The sequence below is a fragment of the Schistocerca cancellata genome, chromosome 3 (assembly GCF_023864275.1).
Source record: "Schistocerca cancellata isolate TAMUIC-IGC-003103 chromosome 3, iqSchCanc2.1, whole genome shotgun sequence".
Classification (NCBI taxonomy): domain Eukaryota; kingdom Metazoa; phylum Arthropoda; class Insecta; order Orthoptera; family Acrididae; genus Schistocerca; species Schistocerca cancellata.
In genome coordinates, this window is record NC_064628.1 from 713189975 (window position 1) to 713216268 (window position 26294).

Here is a 26294-nt window from a genome sequence, read left to right on the forward strand (position 1 = left end):
GGTAAGGGTCCCATACTGATGAGCAATACTCAAGAATCGGACGAACAAGCATTTTGTAAGCTACTTCTTTCGTCGATGAGTCACATTTTCTTAGAATTCTTCCTATGAATCTCAACCTGGCGCCTGCTTTTCCCACTATTTGTTTTATGTGATCATTCCACTTCAGATCGCCCCGGATAGTAACTCCTAAGTATTTTACGGTCGTTACCGCTTCCAATGATTTACCACCTATGGCATAATCGTACTGGAATGGATTTCTGCCCCTATGTATGCGCATTATATTACATTTATCTACGTTTAGGGAAAGCTGCCAGCTGTCGCACCATGCATTAATCCTCTGCAGGTCTTCCTGGAGTACGTACGAGTCTTCTGATGTTGCTACTTTCTTGTAGACAACCGTGTCATCTGGAAATAGCCTCACGGAGCTACCGATGTTGTCAACTAAGTCATTTATGTATATTGTAAACAATAAAGGTCCTATCACGCTTCCTTGCGGTACTCCCGAAATTACCTCTACATCTGCAGATTTTGAACCGTTAAGAATGACATGTTATGTTCTTTCTTCTAGGAAATCCTGAATCCAATCACAAACCTGGTCCGATATTCCGTAAGCTCGTATTTTTTTCACTAAACGTAACTGCGGAACCGTATCAAATGCCTTCCTGAAGTCCAGGAATACGGCATCAATCTGCTCGCCAGTGTCTACGGCACTATGAATTTCTTGGGCAAATAGGGCGAGTTGAGTTTCACATGCTCTCTGTTTGCGGAATCCATGTTGGTTATGATGAAGGAGATTTGTATTATCTAAGAACGTCATAATACGAGAACACAAAACATGTTCCATTATTCTACAACAGATTGACGTAAGCGAAATAGGCCTATAATTATTCGCATCTGATTTATGACCCTTTTTGAAAATGGGAACGACCTGCGCTTTCTTCCAGTCGCTAGGTACTTTACGTTCTTCCAGCGATCTACGATAAATTGCTGATAGAAAGGGGGCAAGTTCTTTAGCATAATCACTGTAGAATCTTAAGGGTATCTCGTCTGGTCCGGATGCTTTTCCGCTACTAAGTGATAGCAGTTGTTTTTCAATTCCGATATCGTTTATTTCAATATTTTCCATTTTGGCGTCCGTGCGACGGCTGAAGTCAGGGACCGTGTTACGATTTTCTGCAGTGAAACAGTTTCGGAACACTAAATTCAGTATTTCTGCCTTTCTTCGGTCGTCCTCTGTTTTGGTGCCATCGTGGTCAACGAGTGACTGAATAGGGGATTTAGATCCGCTTACCGATTTTACATATGACCAAAACTTTTTAGGGTTCTTGTTTAGATTGTTTGCCAATGTTTTATGTTCGAATTCGTTGAATGCTTCTCTCATTGCTCTCTTTACGCTCTTTTTCGCTTCGTTCAGCTTTTCCTTATCAGCTATGATTCGACTACTCTTAAACCTATGATGAAGCTTTCTTTGTTTCCGTAGTACCTTTCGTACATGAATGTTATACCACGGTGGATCTTTCCCCTCGCTTTGGACCTTAGTCGGTGCGAACTTATCTAAGGCGTACTGGACGATGTTTCTGAATTTTTTCCATTTTTGTTCCACATCCTCTTCCTCAGAAATGAACGTTTGATGGTGGTCACTCAGATATTCTGCGATTTGTGCCCTATCACTCTTGTTAAGCAAATATATTTTCCTTCCTTTCTTGGCATTTCTTATTACACTTGTAGTCATTGATGCAACCACTGACTTATGATCACTGATACCCTCTTCTACATTCACGGAGTCGAAAAGTTCCGGTCTATTTGTTGCTATGAGGTCTAAAACGTTAGCTTCACGAGTTGGTTCTCTAACTATCTGCTCGAAGTAATTCTCGGACAAGGCAGTCAGGATAATGTCACAAGAGTCTCTGTCCCTGGCTCCAGTTCTGATTGTGTGACTATCCCATTCTATACCTGGTAGATTGAAGTCTCCCCCTATTACAATAGTATGATCACGAAACTTCTTCACGACGTTCTGCAGGTTCTCTCTGAGGCGCTCAACTACTACGGTTGCTGATGCAGGTGGTCTATAGAAGCATCCGACTATCATATCTGACCCACCTTTGATACTTAGCTTAACCCAGATTATTTCACATTCGCATTCGCTAATAACTTCACTGGATATTATTGAATTCTTTACTGCTATAAATACTCCTCCACCATTGGCGTTTATCCTATCCTTGCGGTATATATTCCATTCTGTGTCTAGGATTTCGTTACTGTTCACTTCCGGTTTTAACCAACTTTCCGTTCCTAATAGTATATGCGCACTATTTCCTTCAATAAGAGATACTAATTCAGGAACCTTGCCCTGGATACTCCTGCAGTTTACCAATATTACGTTAACTTTTCCTGTTTTTGGTCTCTGAGGACGGACGTTCTTTATCAACGATGATAATGTCCTCTCTGGTAAGCCGTCAAGTATTTTATCGTTTCGCCCAAGGGGGGGGTCCCTCTAACCTAAAAAACCCCCGTGTGCACGCCACACGTACTCTGCTACCCTAGTAGCTGCTTCCGGTGTGTAGTGCACACCTGACCTGTCTAGGGGGGCCCTACAGTTCTCCACCCAATAACGGAGGTCGATGAATTTGCAACCATTATAGTCGCAGAGTCGTCTGAGCCTCTGGTTTAGAACCTCCACACGGCTCCAAACCAGAGGACCGCGATCGACTCTGGGCACTATGCTGCAGATATTAAGCTCAGCTTGCACTCCGCGTGTGATGCTGGTTGTCTTCACCAAATCAGCCAGCCGCCGGAAGGAACCAAGGATGGCCTCAGAACCCAAGCGGCAGGCGTCATTCGTTCCGACATGTGCTACTATCTGCAGCCGGTCACACCCAGTACGTTCAATAGCTGCCGGAAGGGCCTCCTCCACATTACGGACGAGACCCCCCGGCAAGCACACCGAGTGCACACTGGCATTCTTCCCCGACCTACCCGCTATTTTCCTGAGGGGCTCCATAACCTGCCTAATGTTGGAGCTCCCTATAACTAATAGGCCCGCCCTCTGTGACTGTCGGGACCTTGCCGGAGAATCGGCCACTGGCCCAACAGGCGAGGCATCCTGTGGTGGCTCAGAAACGATGTCATCACCACTAGGAAGCACCCCGTACCTGTTGGAAAGGGGTAAGGCAGCTGCCACGCGGCCAGATCCCACCTTCGCCTTTCGGCCAGGCATGCGCGAGCCCACCACTGTCCGCCATTCACCCTGGAGTGATGGCTGACCAGTAAGATGCTCACTGCCGGAAGACGCAGCGACATCAGGGGTTCCATGTGATTCCAAGGCCACCGAAGTAGGCATAGGTCTCACCACAGTTGCCCCAACGCCACTACGAGCCGACGCCTGCGCCTCGAGCTCGATGAGCCTAACAGACAAAGCCTCCACCTGCCCCCGAAGAGTGGCCAATTCTCCTTGCGTCCGCTCACAACAACCACAGTCCCTACACATGACTATGTTTACCCTACCCTATACGGTGACAAATTCCCAAGATAATCTTCTGATGAGCTACTCTGATAATCACGAAACACTCACTGAAATACGAGACGCAAAAACTACGCTAGGTTTTCCCAGAAAAACTATTTAAAAGCTAAGCGCAGCAAATAAGTACAAAAACGCTTTATACAAACAGTACTCGCTGCTGCTGGTGCTCTCGCTCTGGCTGTCACAAGACAACTGCTGATTCAAGTGACTAGTGGCTAACGGCCGCGAAACAAACAAAGACGGTTTTAGGGCGCTTTCTGTTCTAAACGATCAAGAAAACACTAAGAAATCTAACACGAAAACTACGTAAAGTTTTATCAAGAACTGTTAGTTACTATGCAGAGCAGATAAACACAAATAGAATCCCTTCCTTAGTGGAAGGTCGTAAACAAAATGCAAAATAAACGCTTTATACAAACAGTACTCGCTGCTGCTGGTGCTCTCGCTCTGGCTGTCACAAGACAACTGCTGATTCAAGTGACTAGTGGCTAACGGCCGCGAAACAAACAAAAGACGGTTTTAGGGCGCTTTCTGTTCTAAACGATCAAGAAAACACTAAGAAATCTAACACGAAAACTACGTAAAGTTTTATCAAGAACTGCTAGTTACTATGCAGAGCAGATAAACACAAATAGAATCCCTTCCTTAGTAGAAGGTCGTAAACAAAATGCAAAATAAACGCTTTATACAAACAGTACTCGCTGCTGCTGGTGCTCTCGCTTTGGCTGTCACAAGACAACTGCTGATTCAAGTGACTAGTGGCTAACGGCCGCGAAACAAACAAAAGACGGTTTTAGGGCGCTTTCTGTTCTAAACGATCAAGAAAACACTAAGAAATCTAACACGAAAACTACGTAAAGTTTTATCAAGAACTGTTAGTTACTATGCAGAGCAGATAAACACAAATAGAATCCCTTCCTTAGTGGAAGGTCGTAAACAAAATGCAAAATAAACGCTTTATACAAACAGTACTCGCTGCTGCTGGTGCTCTCGCTCTGGCTGTCACAAGACAACTGCTGATTCAAGTGACTAGTGGCTAAGTTTCATAATAAAACAAGTCTTGTAGACTTGCATATATATCTTCTTCAGCATAAATTTCCACAGTTTTACAAGTTTTTATCTGCAACTATGTCTCTGATCTAGCACACTCCACTTTGGATGAACAAAGTCTGATGGCAGAACTGTGGCACCCTGAATCCATCTCCCATGAGAATAGATACAGAAACTGGCAGATCTGCATGGCTCTGCAATGCAAGGGCTCCAAGAACAATCCAGAAGATGAAAACATGGAATAAGAAGATAAGAACACTGCTTTCATACCATTTTCTGACAATAAATCATTGAAAAAATGGTGTGAGAAACTATTTTTTGCAGCGAAGGGAATGACATGCATGCACAGAAGCTTACTGACACACATTAACTTGGAAGTTTGTCTTCAAATTAGAAGTGTTCAGAAAGTAATATCCTATTGTGAAAAGCAAAAAACTTTTCTGGTGTATATTCTGCTACCACCATTCTCAGATGTGCTGCCGGATATTTGTCATGTAGCCACATTGTCTGAAAAGCTACAAAATTTCTTAGAACATTTGAAATCCATCCACAAAGTCATCCATTTATCATCAAATTAGAAAAGGATAGTGAACTTCTTTTTCTTGACATTGTAGTTCAGTGTAGGCCTGATGGCTTGCTTGCCCACAGTGTGCAGTGTAAGCAATGCATATGGATTTAGAACTCCATGCCTCCAGATGCCACCATTCCTCATAGAAGAGCAGCAGGCTCAGCACTCTAGCACACTCCACTTCGGATGAACAAAGTCTGATGGCAGAGCTGTGGCATCCTGAATCCATCTCCCATGAGACTAGATACATCAACTGACAGATCTGCATGGCTCTGCAATGCAAGAGCCCCAAGACAATCCAGAAGATGAAAACATGGAATAAGAAGATAAGAACACTGCTTTCATACCATTTGCTGGCAATAAATCATTGAAAAAAATGGCAGATTACTGTGGAGATACCACAAAACACCAGTTTTCCACTTGCCACCCAAAACATGATTCTTTGTTAAGGACAGTGAAAGATGATCTTGGTCTCAATAAAATGGGGCTGTACCACACTCTGTATGAATACAGAAAAACTTGTGTCAGACAAATTATATACACAATTAAAGATTAATGTATAGAACATGAGCACCATCACCACTTATTGCAGCCCTACAAGTCACCAGCAAACCTGGCTACCACTGATAAGTTTTGAGACAGAGATACAGTCTTACAGGCTTCAAACTCAGCAAGGCAGTGGAGAGAATACTTAGCTGTATCAAAGCAAAATGTGATACCCAGATGCAAGATGTGACAGGGACAGCAGGCAGAAGGCAACTACAACTCTCCCCTTGAGATGTTTCTGCTGATTAATTCCAAATATTCCAATCACTTTGTGACATAACATCTACTTTTCTAAAAGAATATAATATATTGTTAACTTGCTACAGTAGAAATAATATAAACTTGCTTCAACTTTAAACATGAGGAAATATGAACAGTCTATGTGGGTGGTGAATCTCAGGTTACTTAACTTGATATCTGCTCATTGTCTTGGAGTTCTTCCTACAAACTGGATTCACATTTTAGGTCCATTCAGTGTGCTATGTAGATTAAGGAACAGATACACCTTTATACTTTTCACTCCTTTCTGTTGCACAAAGCAACATTGGTGGTGTGTCACAAAACCTCTGATCAACAATTATGTCCAACAAGCCAACTCCTATTCTTATATATGTTTCCAAACAATTATTTCATTGTTAAAGTTACATTTTTTAAATGACAATTAAAAGTTACCACATCAAAACAATTTTACATATGTTCATAATAGTTTCAAATTCACTTAACAGTTCATCCAAATTACAATGTTTTACTGAAGTTTACATAGAAATGTAATTTTCTATTAGATTGAAGTGTAGTTCTATCTTTCAAACTATAAGTACTTTTTGATAATTTTACTGAGATGTTTCAGGCTGCATTATTTAACAAACTATTTTAATTACTTTGAAAATTAAAGAAGTACAGTACAAAATTTTTTTGTAGATTGACAGTAGCAGTTTACATGTTACTCTAGGCATTTTTGGCTAACAGTCGAAAATGAGCAACATTTTATTACATGATTTCATTAAGTGTTAATTACAACTAAATATGAAAATGTCTGACATTCCTATCAATCGATACCATAAGTTAGATGTGTTGATGTTTCATAGCTATTTATATTTTGTATCACCCAGAAGGTCAGTGTCTCTGGTTGTATCATTGTTGTGACATTATAATTATCATCTCAATTGAAATCTGGATGATTACTCGGCTTAAAAGAATGAAGAGTTTTAGTATCAATCATTGTAATAAGCTTCCATAACTGGTTTCTTATGTGTCACCCTGCTTCTTACTTGTCACTCTGCACTGTGGATTTTCAATGATTGGATCCAGCTTTACAACTGAGATCCACAAAAGCAAAAATAATTAATATTTCCTGGCATCCAATATTATTATATGTAACATGTGAATAAAATAATCATGAAATATAGATTGATGTTAATTTAAACTTTGTTTGGAAAGACATATATCATAAGGCTGCATTAATCAACAAGTATCATGTTTCATACTTAGCTACCCCACATTATTTGTTTTGACAATTAGCAGAAAAGTATGTTTCATTTCATTGTTATTACTCATCAATGCAGCAGTCTTAGGAAATAAATTTGCGACAAAAGCAATAACAAGCCACCACGAAGCAACATATCAGCAAAGAATGAACATTAAGGGCCATAGAATAGACTCATTGTGAACAATTTCTTATGTGAAGCTACCTTGTTCTGGTTCCTCCCAAACCTCCCCTTCCTCTGCCACTAGTCATGCCCATTTGTTCACTGTTGCAGCATGAGCATGAGCCTGCTCACATGAGCGGAGCAGTGAACAGGTCTGCTGTACAGCATGGCTCAAGGGAAGTAAAAAACCTTAAGGCACTTCCTATTGCAAGGATCATTTTATACATTAGAAGAGTTCCTGAACTACAGTGTTTAACATTTCTTGTATTGTAAATTGCAAATGTATGGCCAAATTTGTATTTGTAATACCAAATATTTTTATTGTAAACATATATTTTGCAATATTTATTTCTCTGTAACACTATTATTTTGTAATCTTTATCTATCTCTAAAATGTATTTTTGTAGTGGGACCTAAGTTACTGTTTACTGTTTTTTGTATTGTAATCTCTATCTATCTCTAAAATGTATTTTTTTTTTTTTTTGTAGTGGGACCTAAGTTACTGTTTACTGTTTTTGTTTTGTTGTATGTATTACCATAAATTCTGGCCAAAAGCTTGTAAAATTGACACGTTCCATATCCTGTGATAGTGTCACAACATGGATCACAGAACAGGAGATAAATAAATTAAAAAATAAATAAATACCACATGTGCTAATTGGATCATCCCATCTGATACTAGCTTCCCTGAACTCCAGAGATAGGAATGTTTCCTCCAACAACATCCTGAATTTAGTTTTTGTTGCCACATCCCCCCTCCCCCCACCTCTTTTAGTTCACCCACTGTTTTTATCACCATTGTTCCCCATCCTCCCTTATTTTTGTATCTGCTGTTGTAATTCTGAACCCTTAACTCACAAGGGTGACTTCTCTATAATGGGACCCTATGTTTAAACTGAGATTGAAGGCATAAATCATTTTAAAATTTTACTTTAACCCTTGAGGGATGTCCATGTGTACAAAGTGTGCCAGCTACAAATAACATTGTCTTATACCTTTCCACTGTTGTTGTGGTGTTAACAAGTACAAACAACATATCTCTGCCATCACAAGATCTTTGACTTTTTAACCTAACGGCCCATGCCATCTTGCTTGTTCAGTTCACCATATCTCTTGCTGTAATGCAGACATTTGTACTTACTGATATGAAATATATCGAGACTTACAGTATTAAGTGAGTTTTCCTTGGGCTACAACTCAACCAAAATCCCACAGAGGTGACCCTCAGTAAGAATTCACATGCCGTTTCCTCATAGTGCAAGTATGCCTGCTATGTGTACTGCGACACCCAAGTGCTTTACCGCTTTACCAGTTTACAAAGTGGACAATGCCCAATGTATATCACAAAAATTTTCAAGTACATTTCCTCCCCCAGTGACTATTCGGCCCCTCAGTGAACTTTATGGGCCCCCACCTGATGTGAACAATGTGCCATGTAGTGATACTAACTGTAGTTTCCACACCTCCAAACATGCCCTGGCTTGTCACATCGACAGCCCTGTGGTAACATTTAACTGTGCTCCTCTGTGCACATCTGCTCTTTCTACTCCCCCCCCCCCCCCCCCCCCTCCCTGCGGCCATTGCAAGTAAACTTTTTCACATGGCACTGGCCATGACTTCCGCATCAGACTTCCACACTGCGAACATTGCATCAGACATTTCTACAACATCATTTCCTAGTGCTTTGGTGCCATACTCATCAGCTCCAACAGACTACTTGCCCGCACCCTACGCGGTGGTGTCGGTGTCAACTGCACAGGTCCAGCATCCACATGATACAAGTGATATGAGGGACTCAGATACAGAAATAGATGTGCCCCCATCTCCACCACCAGGCTGCTTACCGACCCCACCCTCGCTATCCAAGGACAACACAACAACATGATGTGCACTGGTGGAGAACTTGTTCGAACTGTACCACATCACTAATAACAATTCAAAATTCCTGTGCCTCATGGCTCATCTGCACTGGCACACAAACCTGATCTGCAACCAACTTCTGCTGCTACCATTAACTTCAAAGTACGATTTCGAGAAACAGACTGTCAATGAACGCCTCTTCTTATTCCCCACAAATCTACTGTACCAGGAATATCTCGGCGACTGCACCCGATGCCAACTTTGGTGCCAGGTTTGCCTCCTGGTCAGTGAGCAGATGATGCCAGATGAAACCATGTGGTTATCAAAACTGCCTACATATGTACAGGCTCATCTCCTCTCCCACACCCAGGAATCCATCAGTTCATGTGTGAGGATTGTTGACTAGGTCTATTCACTCACACACCATTGCCATCACCAGGAGCTCATGCTACAGGTTGGCACACCTGAACCAGCAGTTCACCTGGCTGCTGGCAGGAGCAGGCTGCGCTCTGCTCCTAAGACTGCTGTGCCACCTGACACTCAGCACGTGCACTCTCCAGCCACTGAGCCACTGCATATTGTGCCTCAGTCATATGTCCATGCGGCTTTTCGCTGATGATGCTGTAGTATACAGAGAAGTTGCAGCATTAGAAAATTGCAGTGAAATGCAGGAATATCTGCAGTGGATAGGCACTTGGTGCAGGGAGTGGCAACTGACCCCTAGCATAGACAAATGTAATGTATTGCAAATACATAGAAAGAAGGATCCTTTATTGTATGATTATATGATAGCGGAACAAACACTGGTAGCAGTTACTTCTGTAAAATATCTGGGAGTATGCGTGCAGAATGATTTGAAGTGGAATGATCATATAAAATTAATTGTTGGTAAGAGTCCTTAGAAAATGTAGTCCACCAACAAAGGAAGCGGCTTACAAACACTCGTTCAACCTATACTTAAGTATTGCTCATCAGTGTGGGATCCATACCAGGTCGGGTTGACAGAGGAGATAGAGAAGATCCAAAGAAGAGTGGCATGTTTCATCACACAGTTATTTGGTAAGCATGATAGCATTACGGAGATGTTTAGCAAACTCAAGTGGCAGACTCTGCAAGAGAGGCGCTCTGCATCGTGGTGTAGCTTGCTGTCCAGGTTTTGAGTGGGTGTGTTTCTGGATGAGGTATCGAATATATTGCTTCCCCCTACTTATACCTCCCGAGGAGATCATGAATGTAAAATTAGAGAGATTCAAGCGCACACGGAGGCTTTCCGGCAGTCGTTTGTCTCACGAACCATACACGACTGGAACAGGAAAGGGAGGTAATGACAGTGGCACATAAAGTGCCCTCCGCCACACAGCGTTGGGTGGCTTGCGGAGTATAAATGTAGTTGTAGATGTAGAATTACGAAACTGAACACATCGAGGACGAATGGCTACCTCCTCTCCCAACATACCCTCATTGTTGGTACCACACCATATTCGGCAATGATGCTAAAAAGTACCGCCCTCCATGCAAGCGTCTGAAAAGCCAATTGTCCAATAAGCACCAACCCACGCTACATTCCATCCATGCCTCCATCTCATCAAATGGCGGCCTTTACGTCAAAGACTATTCTTTGAGTCGCAACTTCCTAATGGACACCAGTGCTGACATCTCAATTCTACTTAAGTTGATAGTCCCATGCCCCCTCACATGCACACACTCTCTCCTGCGATCTGTGAACTCACCTACACTCCAGACCTGCAGCTCCATTGGGCTTCAACTCTGCCTCTCTAACAGCCTCTCCCTCCCCTAGATCTTCCATGTGGTGGACATTGCAGAACCAATCCTGGGAATCAACTTCTTATCTCACCACCAACTGTCAGCAAATGTTGTTTGAGGTTCTCTGTTCCACTACACTTCTAATTCTCACATCTTGTGTGTATGTCCTCCGCCAGCTTCTCCAAATGTAAAAGCTATTAACTGTTTACTGAGTCAGTGCATGGCTCTCACCAGCAGGACTCACGCACCCACGAATCGTGTCCAGCTAGAAAGTGTCAAGATGTGTGCCCTCTGCTGTGAGAACACCATTTTGGAATATCACGTTGCACGTGACAAGGATGAGCTTGCTGTGATCACAGCCCGCACTAACTCACACTGCTTGGCAGCGCCGACACCTGAGCCTTCTTCTGCTGCACCTGACAGCTTTGCCAACAACAGCACACAGGTTAGCGACACCACACCTATATTGTGTGACTCCAGTCTTCACACAGTGTTACCTCTGCCTCCCCCGCCCCCATCTAGTGTGTTGCACTCAATGTCTCACCTGTTTTGCAAACTGACACTCGCACGCCTCTTGATAATCCAGCTATCTGGGCTCCAACCAAGCCCCCCCTGCCACACTCGTGCCCACCCAGTGTGTTGATAAACATTCCTCCCCTCTGGCACCTCCTTGCAAGGCTTGCTCGAGAGTCTATGCACGCCAGCAGCACCACCACCACTGGGCGTGCCTCTCTCGGGCACTACAGATGATAGAAGTCTATGCACACCGCTCACACTCACCACATGCTCGGCACTCACAAACTGCCAACTGTGCTGGCATAAACATGTGACTTTTTTGCTCCCATTCCCTCTCAAGCAGACAACTATGTTGCTTTCAAGCCATGTGCACCCCTAAAAATTCAACCAACACCATGGCCCTCCCACAAGCAGCCATTGAACATGCAATTTCCATTGTCATGAATGGAACTGTTCACCATATCACATGTCTGAGGGCCCAGCTATTCGCCACAAGACTCACCGACTTGACCCACTCAAGTTATGCTCACTTCGCCATCAAATACACGCCACCAAATACAGGAACTTCTTGAGGTGGGAATTTTACAGCCGTCTGATAGTAACTGGTCATCACTCATACACCTCAACCCTAAACAGGACAGCTCCTTTCATATGTGTGGCAACTACAGATGCTTCAATGCTAGAACTGTGATGGACAATTATCATGTATAGAACATTTCTGACTTCACTCACCTTCTTGCTGGTGCTACAATTTTCAGCATACTGGATTGCAAATGCACTTACCACCAAATCCCAATTGCAGCCAAGGGCATTCTGAAAGCGGTGATTATCATCCCTGTCAGGTTGTACAAGTACCATTTCATTCCATTTGGGTTAAAAAATGCTGCCTAGACATGGTAAAGCTTTATTGACTATCTCTTGCTCCAGTATGACTTCTGTTTCATATATCTCGATGGTATCCTGATCTTCAGCAAATCTGCGCAAGATCATGAATGCCACATCACGATAGTAAAGGACACTCTCTCATCTAACAGAGTAAAGATTAACACTGCCAAACTGCAACTATGCCAACAATCTGTCCAATTCTTGGGGTATACAGTCTCAGCCACTGGTATACACCTTCCTGGATTGAAGGTGCAATCAATCTTGTCCATGCCACTACCTACCTCATACAAAGAGCTCTGTTTGTTCCTGGAAACAATAAACTATTACTGTTGTCATTTGCCTGCAGCAGCTGACACCCAGGCCACCCTCACTAACACCCTCACCAGCAAGCAGACTTCAGGGATGCACCCTGTTCCGTGGACTGAACCAATGTGCGCAACCTTCCAGGCCCTGAATGACTCTCTTGCATGAGTCGTCACCCTTGCTCATCCAATCTCAACAAAAATACTCAGCCTTCGACCACAAATTTTTAGCAGTTTATGAGGTGGTAAATCACTACTGCCTTGATGGACCACCTTCACACAACCTGACCAATGATAAACCAGTAGCAGATGCCATACACAACCCCACTCTTGTGTTGGCTGTTACACCAAAGCAAAATTGAGTGAAAGTCAGGTGCAACTCCTCCACCAGCACCCTCCACCGCCTCATACCCACCCCCTTCCACCATTCAGTGTTTGTTACACTACATTCTCTAGCACACCCTGAAATTAAGTCATCGACACACCTCATGTCCGAACAATTTGTGTAGCAAGACATGAAACGTGATTGTCAGACCTGGGCCTGGAATTGCATCACCTGCCAGCACAACAACATCACCAGGCACATTGTTCCTCCTCTCCACAAATTTGACATTCCATCTGGCCACTTTAACCACATACATCTGGAGCTCGTATTTCCCTCTTCAACTGCCCTGCTACGATCACCACTGACCAGGGCTGGCAGTTTTAATCACCACTCTTCGCCCAATTCTGCCAGCTGTGTGGTATAAACAAATGTCACATAACTGCCTACCACCCCCAAGGAAACTGACTCTTAGAATGGTGGCATTGCACTTTCAAGACAGCACTGCCATGTTACAACAGTCTTTGGACCAAGGTCCTTCCATGGGTACTCCTCGGCCTATGGTTGGGGAGCTGTTACAACCTACCCCCCCCCCCCCCCCCCTGACGCACCCGCCTCCTTTCCCGACTTCATAAGCTGGAACCAAATGCATTTTCCAATCATTTTCCTGATGCCCCCCTCTAGCCATACTACCCCTCTGCCTCCTCCACGATCCTCCGTGCCCTCTGATATTTCAATCAAGTTTTCTCCACAACAACACCATAAAAATGGTTCAAATGGCTCTGAGCACTATGGGACTTAACATCTGAGGTCATCAGTCCCCTAGAACTTAGAACTACTTAAACCTAACTAACCTAAGGACAGCACACACATCCATGCCCGAGGCAGGATTCGAACCTGCGACCATAGCAGCAGCGCGGTTCCGGACTGAAGCACTTAGAACCACTCGGCCACAGTAGCCGGCCAACAACACCATCTGGGCTCCACTTGCCCCATCATGTTCAGGCCCATACAAGATCATAAAGATCATAAACTGCAGTGCTAACATGATGGACATCCAGGTTAAAGGTTCATCACTCACTATTTCTCTCCACCGCATGAAACTGGCACACCTCGACTCAGTGTCTCACACCCGAAGACGTTGTGCAGCTTCCAAGCCTTGAGGACTCGCACTCAACCTATGGCCCCTCAGAGCTACTGTTGTGGCCCTTACCTGAACATGTGCCTGCATCACCATCAACGCTGTTTCTCAGGTCTTCACCCTCTCTCTCTGCCTCTTCCCCGTTACCCCCTCTAATGGTTCTGCAATTCCGACCTCCCGCCTGAAAGTGTGGAGGATGTCACCATCCTTATCAACGACAACTACATCTTCACCTGCTGCAAAACAACTCACCCCACCCAACCAGGGTACTGGTTCATTAGTGGATCACTGGCTTCCACCCACTTCCGCGAGGGGTCAACCACACACTCCTTCACACTACGATGATCCCCCTAGGGAGGGTTACACTTTGGATGCTGCCAGCTGATCATGTGCGGGACACAGTCTCTCCCCACACCAGTCAATCCTCATGCACAGGCTGACGCCTTGTCCACCCACACCATCTACAGGAGTTCCACATCGACCTCCCAGTGTGGTCCCTGCTGCAAGAACATCCAGATGGACATCTGGGGAGGGGGGTTCCTGTGTGGCATCCATATGTACGAACAACATATGTCTGCCATGACAAGATCTTTGATTCTTTAACCTAATGGCTTGTGCCTATGACTTGCTGTAATGTGGATATTTGTACTTACCGATATGAAATATATCAAGTCTTACAATATTAAGTGTGTTTTCCTTGGGCTACAACTCAACCAAAATCCCACATTGTTTTACAGTTGCAAGCCCATATCTACTCCTCCATTATTGCTTCAGATAACACTGTGATAAGTTGTGTTGTTATACATCCAAGACAGCAGCAGTAATGTAAAATAAACAGCATGCTAGGTAAAAAAATTATGATCTGTGCAAGAAAATTACCCACATTCTGAGCTATTAGCACAAACCCACAATGAGGGAGTTGTCTATGAGATAATTGGCAATCAGATAAGCAGTTGGTTGAAACCTGAAGCAGTTGCACTGTTTAATTCTTTGAGTGGGTGGTTACTGTGGGATAACACTTCTTCTATGTGCCAATAGACTGATATTATGAAAATTTATTTTATTATAGTTTGATTAAACAGTGATTTAACTCATATAATGTAAGTTTATTTTATTGTTGTTTAATGAAACTAATACGAAACAATAATATTGTTCATATAAATTTATTTTGGTGACATAAAGGCAGCTATTCTTGATATGTGTACAAAGTATACTGTGTGCCTGCTCACGTTGTAAAAAATGTGCCACTCAAGGGTTAAGTTATATAATATTTATTTTCACTGTTGTATAAGTGTTATTTAAATACCCCATGTTGATTATATGTAGTAATATGCAAAACCACATACTTTTGTGATGTTTTTTTTAAATAGTACACGTAAATGAACAATAGAGAATTGAATTTTAAACTTTGAAGAATTGTAATACCTTTGTAGAAAGTAAGTTTTCACATAATGCTAAATTTGTGGGTTTAAATTTGCACAAAAATTGCTTTCAGTAGGTTCATAAAGTAGTCTGTGAAAATTGACATGCAGTGCAGAGTTCCTCTACAGTTTTCTTTAGCACCGCTTTTTCAAAATTTTTGAAAAAGATCTGATCACATATAAAATATTATCCAAGTCACAATTTGGATTTCTAAAGGATTTCAATATTGAGAAGGCTACCTACACACACAGTGAGAATGTACTTAATTCATTAGACAATAAATTACAGGCTGCTGATGTACGTCGTGATTTGTGAAAGGCATTTGACTGTGTAACTCACAGTATCCTTTTAAGTAAATTAGAATGTTATGGTGTAAAAGGAAATGCTGCAAAAAGGTTCAGATCCTATACCTCTGACAGAAAACAAGTAGTATCAATAGGAAAGAGACATGTATTAAACTGTTAGGTATCATCCACCTGGGAATCAATAACATGTGGTCTCCTGCAAGGTTTCATCTTAGGGCCATTAGTTTTTCTTGCGTATATCAATGATCTTTTATCAGTAATAGTACCAGATGCCAAGTTTGTTTTGTTTGCAAATGATATAAACATTGCAATAAATAATAAATCAAGTATTGCCTTAGAAAGATTGGATAATGAAATTTTCATGGACATTAATAACAAAACTTTGTTTGTAATGTGAATGTTGCTTGCCATAGGTGATATAAAAATAAGAAAGCTAGTGTACTATGGTTACTTTCATTCAATAATGTCATACAGGATTATTTTCTGGGTTAACTCATCAAGCCAAGCTAAAGTTTTCCAAACCCAGATATGTACAATATGAATTATTAGTGGGTGGACTCAAGAATGTCCTGCAGAGGGCTGTTTCGGAAACTGGGGATAGTAACTACTGCTTCCTAACATATTTATTCCTTAATGAAATTTATCTTTAAAAATGTATCTTTTTTTCAAGTCAACATCTCAGTTCATGGAATCAATACTAGAAATAAAAATATGTTTACAAGGATTTAAAGTCACTTACTTTGGTTGAGATAGATGTCCACTAGTCAGCAATAAACATTTTCATTGACATTCCAGCAGCCATAAAAAGTTTAACTAATACTAAAGTTCAGTTTGAGTAAAATCTAAAGGATTTATTGGTGGCCAACTCCTCCATCTCCACTGATGAATTTCTTAGAAGAACTGACAGCTTTATTTGGGATCTGTGGAAAGTACATTAGTATATTTGTTAACATTTTGTAAATATTTATTTTGTTTTCTTGTTTTTTGACATGTTCCACATCCCAGAGGATCTCCTCACTATGGGTCAATTGGAACGAAAAGTACATCTAATCTAATCTAAACAAATGTGATTCTAACTAACGCTTTAAGTATTTTATTGGAGAAACTGAAAGGCCCCCTGATCACTGTCTATTGCAAAGTCATCTTTCCACCTATTTTTTATCTGTATCCTTGACATCTTCCTTCATCAACTACCTAATACTTTTATTACACTTAAGATCATTAAAATTGACACATTCCTGTGAATGCACTATATATCATACTGAAAAAAATAGGTACGTAGTTCATGAAACACAGTCTAGTAAACCCCAAGTAGCAACAACACATATCAGTAACAAACAGAGAAAATGCAACTGACAATAAACCACAGTGTATTTGGTGATTTAAGGTGGGCAGGGAGAATACTTGACCTTGGATAGTGAGTTTAAAAATTCTCGTATTGTCTTAGAGACCATACCTCATAAGTTAAGGGTTAATTGCATGTTTCATTTCTCTTCCCACTATCATTACTTCCCATCCTGTCATTATCATCATTGTACTGAAGCTGGTAACACACTTACCAACATACCATATTTGACTCCCTACTCTCTTAGCTGCCTCTGTCCTTATCTTTGTCAATTCTCATCTTCACTACAAGTGGACTTCTCTGATCCTGGGTTCTGAGTGGCCGATCCTTTATTTTTAACCTTTTCAATCTGCCCCTCTCTCCTCTTCGAGAAATTAACTAATAGTTATGATAACTAAGTTACTGTGATCAACATTACTTTTATATATGTCTATCTGATGTATTAAATGTTTCTTCTCCTTAAGGTAAGTACTGGCAATTCTGTCTCATATTTATTTAATATTAATATTTTGCATATTATAATTGTCTTCATTTTGTTGTAAATACATTTCAGAGATTATTTGACTTGTAAACCGAGTGTATGGCTGCAGATAAGTATGATGTAACTCTCATTTCCAGATGAGTCTAGTATGCTTCCGACTTATTAAACTGAATGTTGATGTAGCGCTAACAGAAGATGAGATGACAGAGCTCCTGTTAGCTTATATCAACAGTACAGGAGAACTCCATATGGTTCCTGCACATATACATGATTGCTTCTCAATCCGATTTTGTGTAGTCTATGAGTATGCAACAGAGGAGATGATACGTGAGTGTTTATATCAACTTTAGTGTGAACACAAAGTTTTCTCTTCATTTTTAATAATTCAGTTATGATATAATAATTTATCATTCTTTTGTTACTAATTTTAAATATGTTTAACACACACACACACACACACACACACACACACACACACACACAGACAGACAGAGAACAAAACAATGGGAAATCTACCACTGAATAACAATAATATGAAATAGGATAGATTGCTACTTACCACACAGAGCAGGCGCTGAGGAGCAGAGAGGTAGAGTTGAAGCTACTCATTGATGATTAGGATGCACAAAATTACCAAATTGTGTGAATTCTGAATACTATATTTCATCTGCTGTTCCAAATTGTCCCAGAGATTTTCTATGAGATTAAGATGGCTGTGGTAGGGTGCTTGAGTGTTTGTCAAACCAGAACCTATGTGTGCAGCCCTATGAGCATATGGCTTATGTCATATAGGAAGATAAGGTGTACACAATAATAACAGTAATAATAATAATAATAATTTTATTGTCATTCGGCCATTACAGCAATAGACAGCATCATATACATACTAAAATACAATTAATAATTTGAAAGAAACAAAAAGTTTGTTGTTAACATTATATTACAGTTGCTAAATTCTCTTATATCATAGAATGGGTGGAGGACTAGCCAGTCACGAATTGTTTGTTTCAATAATTGTTCAGGTAATTCTTGAACAGATTGAGGAATATTATTAAATAATTTGTACACAGCACATTCACCAGTAAGATGTAGAAAAAAGGACAGCACTTGATCACCAAATGTTGATTTCTCTCCATCTGAATGAGTGGGCCCAAGCCATGGTATGAAAAGCATTACGAAAGACCTTCCAGCCTCAACTATACCCTACATACCATGCAGATTATGTGTGCAATTGGACCATTGGTGCCTCTGACACATTGCAGCATTTGAAAAGAGGTGAAATTGTAACTCATGAGGCCATACTTTATTCCTCCAGTCAGCTACTTGACGACAAATTAAAGAAAAAGGTGGTTTTTCCATAAATTTAAGTAATTTAAAGTACTCTTTTTACTTATCTTTTTCTGGTTGTTAAGTTAGTATTCATTCTTATTGTAAGCACATTATTTTTTATTGGAATGATCCTGCTTGCTAAATTATAATTCCAAGGTTTGGCTTGTATCCATATAAATATTTACCATTTTTCCAGTTTCAACATTTTGTTGACAGGGAACCAGCAGCTTTCTTAAATTTCATAAAGCTTTTATTAACAATTCTGTCAACAGTTGCAGTATTTATATTAGGTCATTAGTTTCAAACCTCACATGTTCATTTACAAACCTTGGCTACTGAGGCTGCACTGACAGTCCTTGATCTCAATAGTAAACATCAGAGTGACAATACATTCTTCATAAAATGTTTGCAGAATGAATGTCACAATCCACATGTGCCTCTCTGTATGTTGAGAACAAGCTGGAGGTCAACATAGGCAACAGCATCAGGAGTTTCCTCTATATTGAAAATTTCAGGAACATTATGGAAAAACTTAATTAGTGACCTAATCAATTAATGAACTATATCACCTTGTGCATAAAATTAAGATCTACAAAAGTATTATGACAAAGGTGGGAACCTAACAAGCACAGAGACAAAATCTGCAATGAAAAATATAGCTATTTCGGAAAAGGAATGTTAATTGTTTCATAAATTACTTTCATTCACAGAATTGAAATACATTACTTGAGGGTTGCCTTTCCAATCTGGGTAACTAGTGGTGTCACTGTGTCCATAAATATGCACTAGCTCACAAGGATTTTCTTACTATGTAATGAGGACGATTTTGAATTAGTTATAACTTTTAATTAACTGATTTCCCAGTGCAGCATTAGGATTAGCTGCTTGTTGCAGATTATGTTAAAATAAAATATACTACTGAATTGTATGCCTCAAGCAACATGTTTTCATTATAGTATGTAGGAATCTGTCTTTTTCTACATTGCTGAATTTATTTCTTTTTCTCCATGTAGCAAACATATTAATTTCAGTGTTTTCCAGTTACAGGGTCCATTGAAGTGTGGCATTAAAATATTACATCATTACTTATACAGGATACATCAAATTCAACATAGCACACAATATCAGTTTTGTATCATCATTATCATACTACTGTCTGTGCTAAATTCAAGAGATTTTCTCTCAATATTGCAACATTTCACACCTTCAACATCAGCAAGACCTCATAATAGCAGCAATAGTGGAAGTAATAGTTTTATGCATCCATAGGTTACTTTTACAAGGATAGTGGGCATTTTGTGGTATTAAAATTTAAGAACAACAAAAATAACATAAGAATGGAAAATCCAGGATGGCATAATGACAATATTATGTAAAGGATAGATTGCTGCTCACCATACAGCAGACAAGTTGAATCACAGATAGGCATAATAAAAAGACTGTCAAACAAGCTAGCGTTTGGCCAATAAGACCTTCTTCTGAATTATAAAAAATACACATGCACACTCATGCTAATGCAACTCACGCATATGTGACCACTGTGTCTCACTGCCGAGGCCAGACTGTGAGCAGCTGTGCATGATAGCAGAAGCAGCCTGGGTGGTGAGGGTAAGGAGGAGGCTTAAGCAGGGAGAGGCAGGGACAGCAGGGTAGGGGAGGGGGACAGTAAGGCAATGAGGAGGGGGAAGCAGAAAATGAGAGAAGTAAAAAGACTGTGGGTGCATTTGTGGAGTAGAGGGCTGTGTGGTGCTGGATTAGGAAGATGGAAAGCAATATATGGTAAAGGACCATGATTAATGAAGATTGAAGTGAGGAGGGTTACCAGAATGTAGGATATATTGCAGGAAGAGTTCCCACCAGTGCAATTCAGAAAAGCTGGTGTAGGTAGGGAGGATCCAGATGGCACAGGCTGTGAAGTAGGTATTAAAATGAAGAAGTGTTGGGCAGTGTGCTCAGCAACTGGGTGGTCCAGCTGTTTCTTGACCACAGTTTTTCGGTGGCCACTCATGTGGGAAGATGGCTTGTCAGCTGTCATGGCCACATAGAATGCAGTGTAGTGGTTGCAGCTTAGCTTGTAAATCATGTGACTGCTTTCACAGGTAGCCCTGCCTCTGATGGGATAGGTGATGTTTGTGACTGGTCTGGGAGGATGGGGGTGGATGTACGCAACAGGTCTTGCACTGAGGTCTGTTACTGAGATACGAACCATGAGGCAATGGGTTGGGAGCATGGGTTGTGAAGGGATAGATGAGGATATTGTGTAGATTTGGTGGATGGTGGTATACCACTGTGTGAGGAGTGGGGAGGATAGTGGGTAGGACATTCTTCATTTCAGAGCATGACAAGAGGCAGTCGAAATCCTGGCAGAGAATGTGATTCAGTTAAACCTGTCCTGGCTGTTACTGAGATTTCCAGAAAGCATTTGACATGGCAACCCACTGCAGGCTGTTAATGAAGGTACAAGCATGTGGAATATGTTCACAGATATGTGAGTGGCTCAAAGACTTCTCAAGTAATACAGTCCAGTATGTTGTTCTTGATGGCAGGTGTTCATTGGAGACAAGGGTATTGTCAGGAGTGTGGAAGAGTGAAGGACTGTTGTTGATTTCTATATACTTAAATTATTTGGTGGACAGGGTGGGCAGCAATCTGTGGTTGATTGCTGATGATGCTCTGGTGTATGGTAAGGTGTCGAAGTTCAGTGACTGTAGGAAGATACAAGATGTCTTAGACAAAATTTGTAGATGGGTTATGAATGACAGCTATCTCTAAATGTTGGAAAAATGGAAGTTAATGCAGATGAGTAGGAAGAACAAACCTGTAATGTTCGGATACAGTGTTACTTGTGTCCTGCTTGACACAGTCAAGTAATTAAAATATCTTGGTGCAGTGTTGAAAAGTGATATTAAATGGAACAAGCTTGTGAGAACTGTGGTAGTGAAGGCGAATGGTTGACTTTGGTTTATTGGCAGAATTTTAGGAAAGAGTAGTCCACCTATAAAGGAGACCATGTATAGGATGCTGGTGCAGCCTACTCTTGGAGTACTGCTTGAGTGTTTGGGATCTATACCACGTTGAACTGAAGAGAGCTATCAAACCAATTTAGAGGGTGGCTGATAAATTTGTTACTGTTAGGTTCAAACAATACTGAGATGATCCGGGTACTCAAATGGGAATCCCTGGAGGGAAGGTGACTTTCTTTTCAAGAAACACCATTGAGAAAATTTAGGGAACCAGCATTTGAAGCTGACTGCTGAAATATTCTACTGCTGCCAACATACATTGCGTTTATGGACCAGGAAGATAAGATGCAAGAAATTAGGGCTCTGACAGAGGCATATAGGCAATTGATTTTCTCTCACTCTATTTACGAGTGGAGCAGGAAAGGAAATGACTAGTAGTGGTACAGGGTACCCTCCACCCATGCACTGTGTGGTGGCTTGCAGAGTATCTATGCAGATGTAGATGAGGGAAATGCTCCTGTTGGCTGGATGGTTCCTTTAACCCTCCTGCCTCAGCCTGCATTAATCATTGTCCTTCACCCACCTATCCCCTTCTCTGTTTCTTCTCCAGAACTACATAGCTTCTATTCCACCACTGCACCCACAGTCTTTTCACTTCTCTCTTTTTCTACTGCCCCCTCCTCTGCCCACTGTCTAACCTCTGGACTGCACCTAGCAGTCCTACACTCTTGCTGCCTTGTCCCAATATGCTCCCACAAGCACCACTTTACCATCCCCCATCCCTACCATGCTATCCCTCCTCCTCCTCCTTACACCCACCGCCCAGATTGCTTCTGCCATCATGTGCAGCTACTTGCAGTTTGACCTCGCCAGTCAAAGACAATGGTCACATGTGTATGAGTTGCAGTTGCATGAGTGTGCATGTGTATCTTGTCTAATTCAGAAGAAGGACTTTTTGGCCAAAAGCTAACTTGTTTGACAGTCTTTTTTCTTTGCCTGTCTGTGACTCAACATCTCCATTATATAGTGAGTAGCGATCATCCTTTTTGTAATATTGTTGCAAATAACATAATTCACACATACAGTAATACTATACCTGGAAAATTCAAATACATGCACCTTCAACATCAGCAAGACCTACTAGATCTCTACAATTAAAATTCATAAACTGTTACCATAATCATCACAGTAAATCTTTTTATAACTTCTGCCTTAGTGCTACATTTGACTTCACAACTATGAGAAAATCTTCTCTTCTAAATAATGCTTACTTCTGCTTGATTCAAGCTTGATTAATATTCATAAAATACTTTGCAATAATTGTAACAAGGTTACTCAAGATTCAATGTTTGTGGAGACACTAATATTGATTTTATGTCAGATAATAGTGACTACGTCCACATCCATAGCTGAGTGGGCAGTATACACTGATCACCCAGAACATTATGACCACTGACTGTTGATATAAACACATCAAGACGATACTAGCATCACCTGACAAGGAATGACTGCTAGCCAGACATATGCATGACATGTATAATATCAGTGAGTGTGCTGCCCATGTGTAGAATGGGGATGGCACATGATCTATATGAGTTTGATGGAGGGCAGATTTTGATGGCACGGAGGCTCAGCAAGAACATCTCAGAAACTGCATGACTTTTCAGGTGTTCGAGCAGTTCTATGGTGAGTATCTTCAACATGTGGTGAAACCATGATGAAACCACATCCAGATGACGTGGGGTAGGGCAGCCACCCCTCATTAGAGATGTCAGATGTCATAGGCTGGTCAGACTACTAAAACACGCAAAGCACCAAACAGTGGTGGAACTAATATCTGAAGTTAATGCTGGACAGATTAGATGTGTGTCAGAACACACAGTGCACTGAACATTCCTAACAAAGGACCTCCACAGCTGATATAGGCAAGTATGACAGAAATGAGCACGTGACATCTGCACTGGACATTTGTGAAGTGGCAGAGCATTGCATGGTAGCACGAATCCTGGTAGCTTCTTCATTATGCCAATGAGAGAGCAAAAATCCATTGTCTTCCAGGGGAACAGCTCCTTCACATCTGTACTGCAGGATGGCAACAAGCCGGTGGCAGCTCCATTATACTCTGGGGAACATTCACATGGGAGTTCATGGGCCCAGTGGAGCTCATGCAAGGCACCATGATGGCCAAGGTGTATCATACACTGGTTGCAGACCACGCAAACCCCATCATGATGATCATGTTTTCTAATACCAGCTGTATTTTTTAAAAAGAACAGAATGTCCTCCACTGTGCCAACCAGCACAGAATCTGAAAACAATGATCATGTGAGACCCAACTCACACTTTTCTCACATGACATACTGAAAGCTTTGTATCAAAGCAGTTGGATAGATGCAATATTTCTTGATCTCTGAAAAGCATTTGACAGTGCTACACCTACACTTGTTGCACAAAGTAAAATCATATGAAGTATCAAGTGAAATCTGTGGCTGAACTGGCGATTTTTTGGTAGGGAGGACGCAGCAATTTATCTTGAATGGAGAGTCACTGACAGATGTAGATGTAACTTTGAGTGTGCACTACAGACTTTTTGCAGATGATGTAGTTGCCTATTATGAGGTAATGTCTGAAACAAGCTGTGTAAATATTCAATCAGATCTTGATGAGATTTCAAAGTGGTGCAGAGATTGTCAACTAGTTTTCAACATTCAGAAATGTAAAACTGTGCACTTCACAAAATAAAAAGACATAGTATCATATGACTATAATGTCAATGAATCACAGTTGGGATTTGACAACTCATATGAATACCTAGATGTAACTCCCCCATGATCCATGGACCTTGCCGTTGGTGGGGAGGTTTGCGTGCCTCAACGATACAGATAGCCGTACCATAGGTGCAACCACAATGGAGGGGTATCTGTAGAGAGGCCAGACAAACATGTGCTTCCTGAAGAGGGGCAGAAGCCTTTTCAGTAGTTGCAGGGGCAACAGTCTGGATGACTGACTGATCTGGCCTTGTAACACTAACCAAAATGGCCTTGCTGTTCTGGTACTGAGAACAGCTGAAAGCAAGGGGAACCTACAGCCATAATTTTTCCCAAGAGCATGCAGCATTACTGTATGGTTAAATGATGATGGTGTCCTCCTGGGTAAAATATTCCGGAGGTAAAATAGTCCCCCATTCAGATCTCCAAGTGGGGACTACTCAAGAGGACGTTGTTATCAGGAGAAAGAAAACTGGCATTCTACGGATCAGAGCGTAGAATGTCAGATCCCTTAATCAGGCAGGTAGGTTAGAAAATTTAAAAAGGGAAATGGATAGGTTAAAGTTAGATATAGTGGGAATTAGCAAAGTTCAGTGGCAGGAGGAACAAGACTTTTGGTCAGATGAATACAGGGTTATAAATACAAAATCAAATAGGGGTAATGTAGGAGTTGGTTTAATAATGAATAAAAAAATAGGAGTACGGGTAAGCTACTACAAACAGCATAGTGAACACATTATTGTGGCCAAGATAGACATGAAGCCCACACCTACTGCAGTAGTACAAGTTTATATGCCAACTAGCTCTGCAGATGACAAAGAAATTTATGAATTGTATGATGAGATAAAAGAAATTATTCAGGTAGTGAAGGGAGACGAAAATTTAATAGTCATGGGTGACTGGAATACAAGAGTAGGAAAAGGGAGAGAAGGAAACATAGTAGGTGAATATGGATTGGGGGTAAGAAATGAAAGAGGAAGCCGCCTGGTAGAATTTTGCGCAGAACATAACTTAATCATAGCTAACATTTGGTTTAAGAATCATGAAAGAAGGTTGTATACATGGAAGAACCCTGGAGATACTAAAAGGTATTAGATAAATTATAATGGTAAGACAGAGATTTAGAAACCAGGTTTTAAATTGTAAGACATTTCCAAGGGCAGATGTGGACTCTGACCACAATCTATTGGTTATGAACTGTAGATTAAAACTGAAGAAAGTGCAAAAAGGTGGGAATTTAAGGAGATGGGACCTGGATAAACTGAAAGAACCAGAGGTTGTACAGAGTTTCAGGGAGAGCATAAGGGAACAATTGACAGGAATGGGGGAAAGAAATACCGTGGAAGAAGAATGGGTAGCTTTGAGGAATGATATAGGGAAGGCAACAGAGGATCAAATAGGTAAAAAGAGGAGGGCTAGTAGAAACCCTTGGGTAACAGAAGAAATGTTGAATTTAATTGATGAAAGGAGAAAATATAAAAATGTAGTAAATGAAGCAGGCAAAAAGGAATACAAATGTCTCAAAAATGATATCGACAGGAAGTGCAAAATGGCTGAGCAG

The 26294-nt window shown here is 41.2% G+C and overlaps 1 protein-coding gene across 1 annotated transcript in view; it reads left to right on the top strand.

Annotated features, from left to right (window-relative positions):
• The window catches only part of LOC126175710 (tyrosine decarboxylase-like), a 67994-nt gene that overhangs the window by 34993 nt on the left and 6707 nt on the right, over positions 1-26294 (top strand). The window contains exon 3 of the mRNA XM_049922643.1: positions 17811-18000. Coding sequence (XP_049778600.1) covers positions 17811-18000 — 190 coding nt within the window. The remainder of the gene's footprint in view (positions 1-17810; positions 18001-26294) is intronic.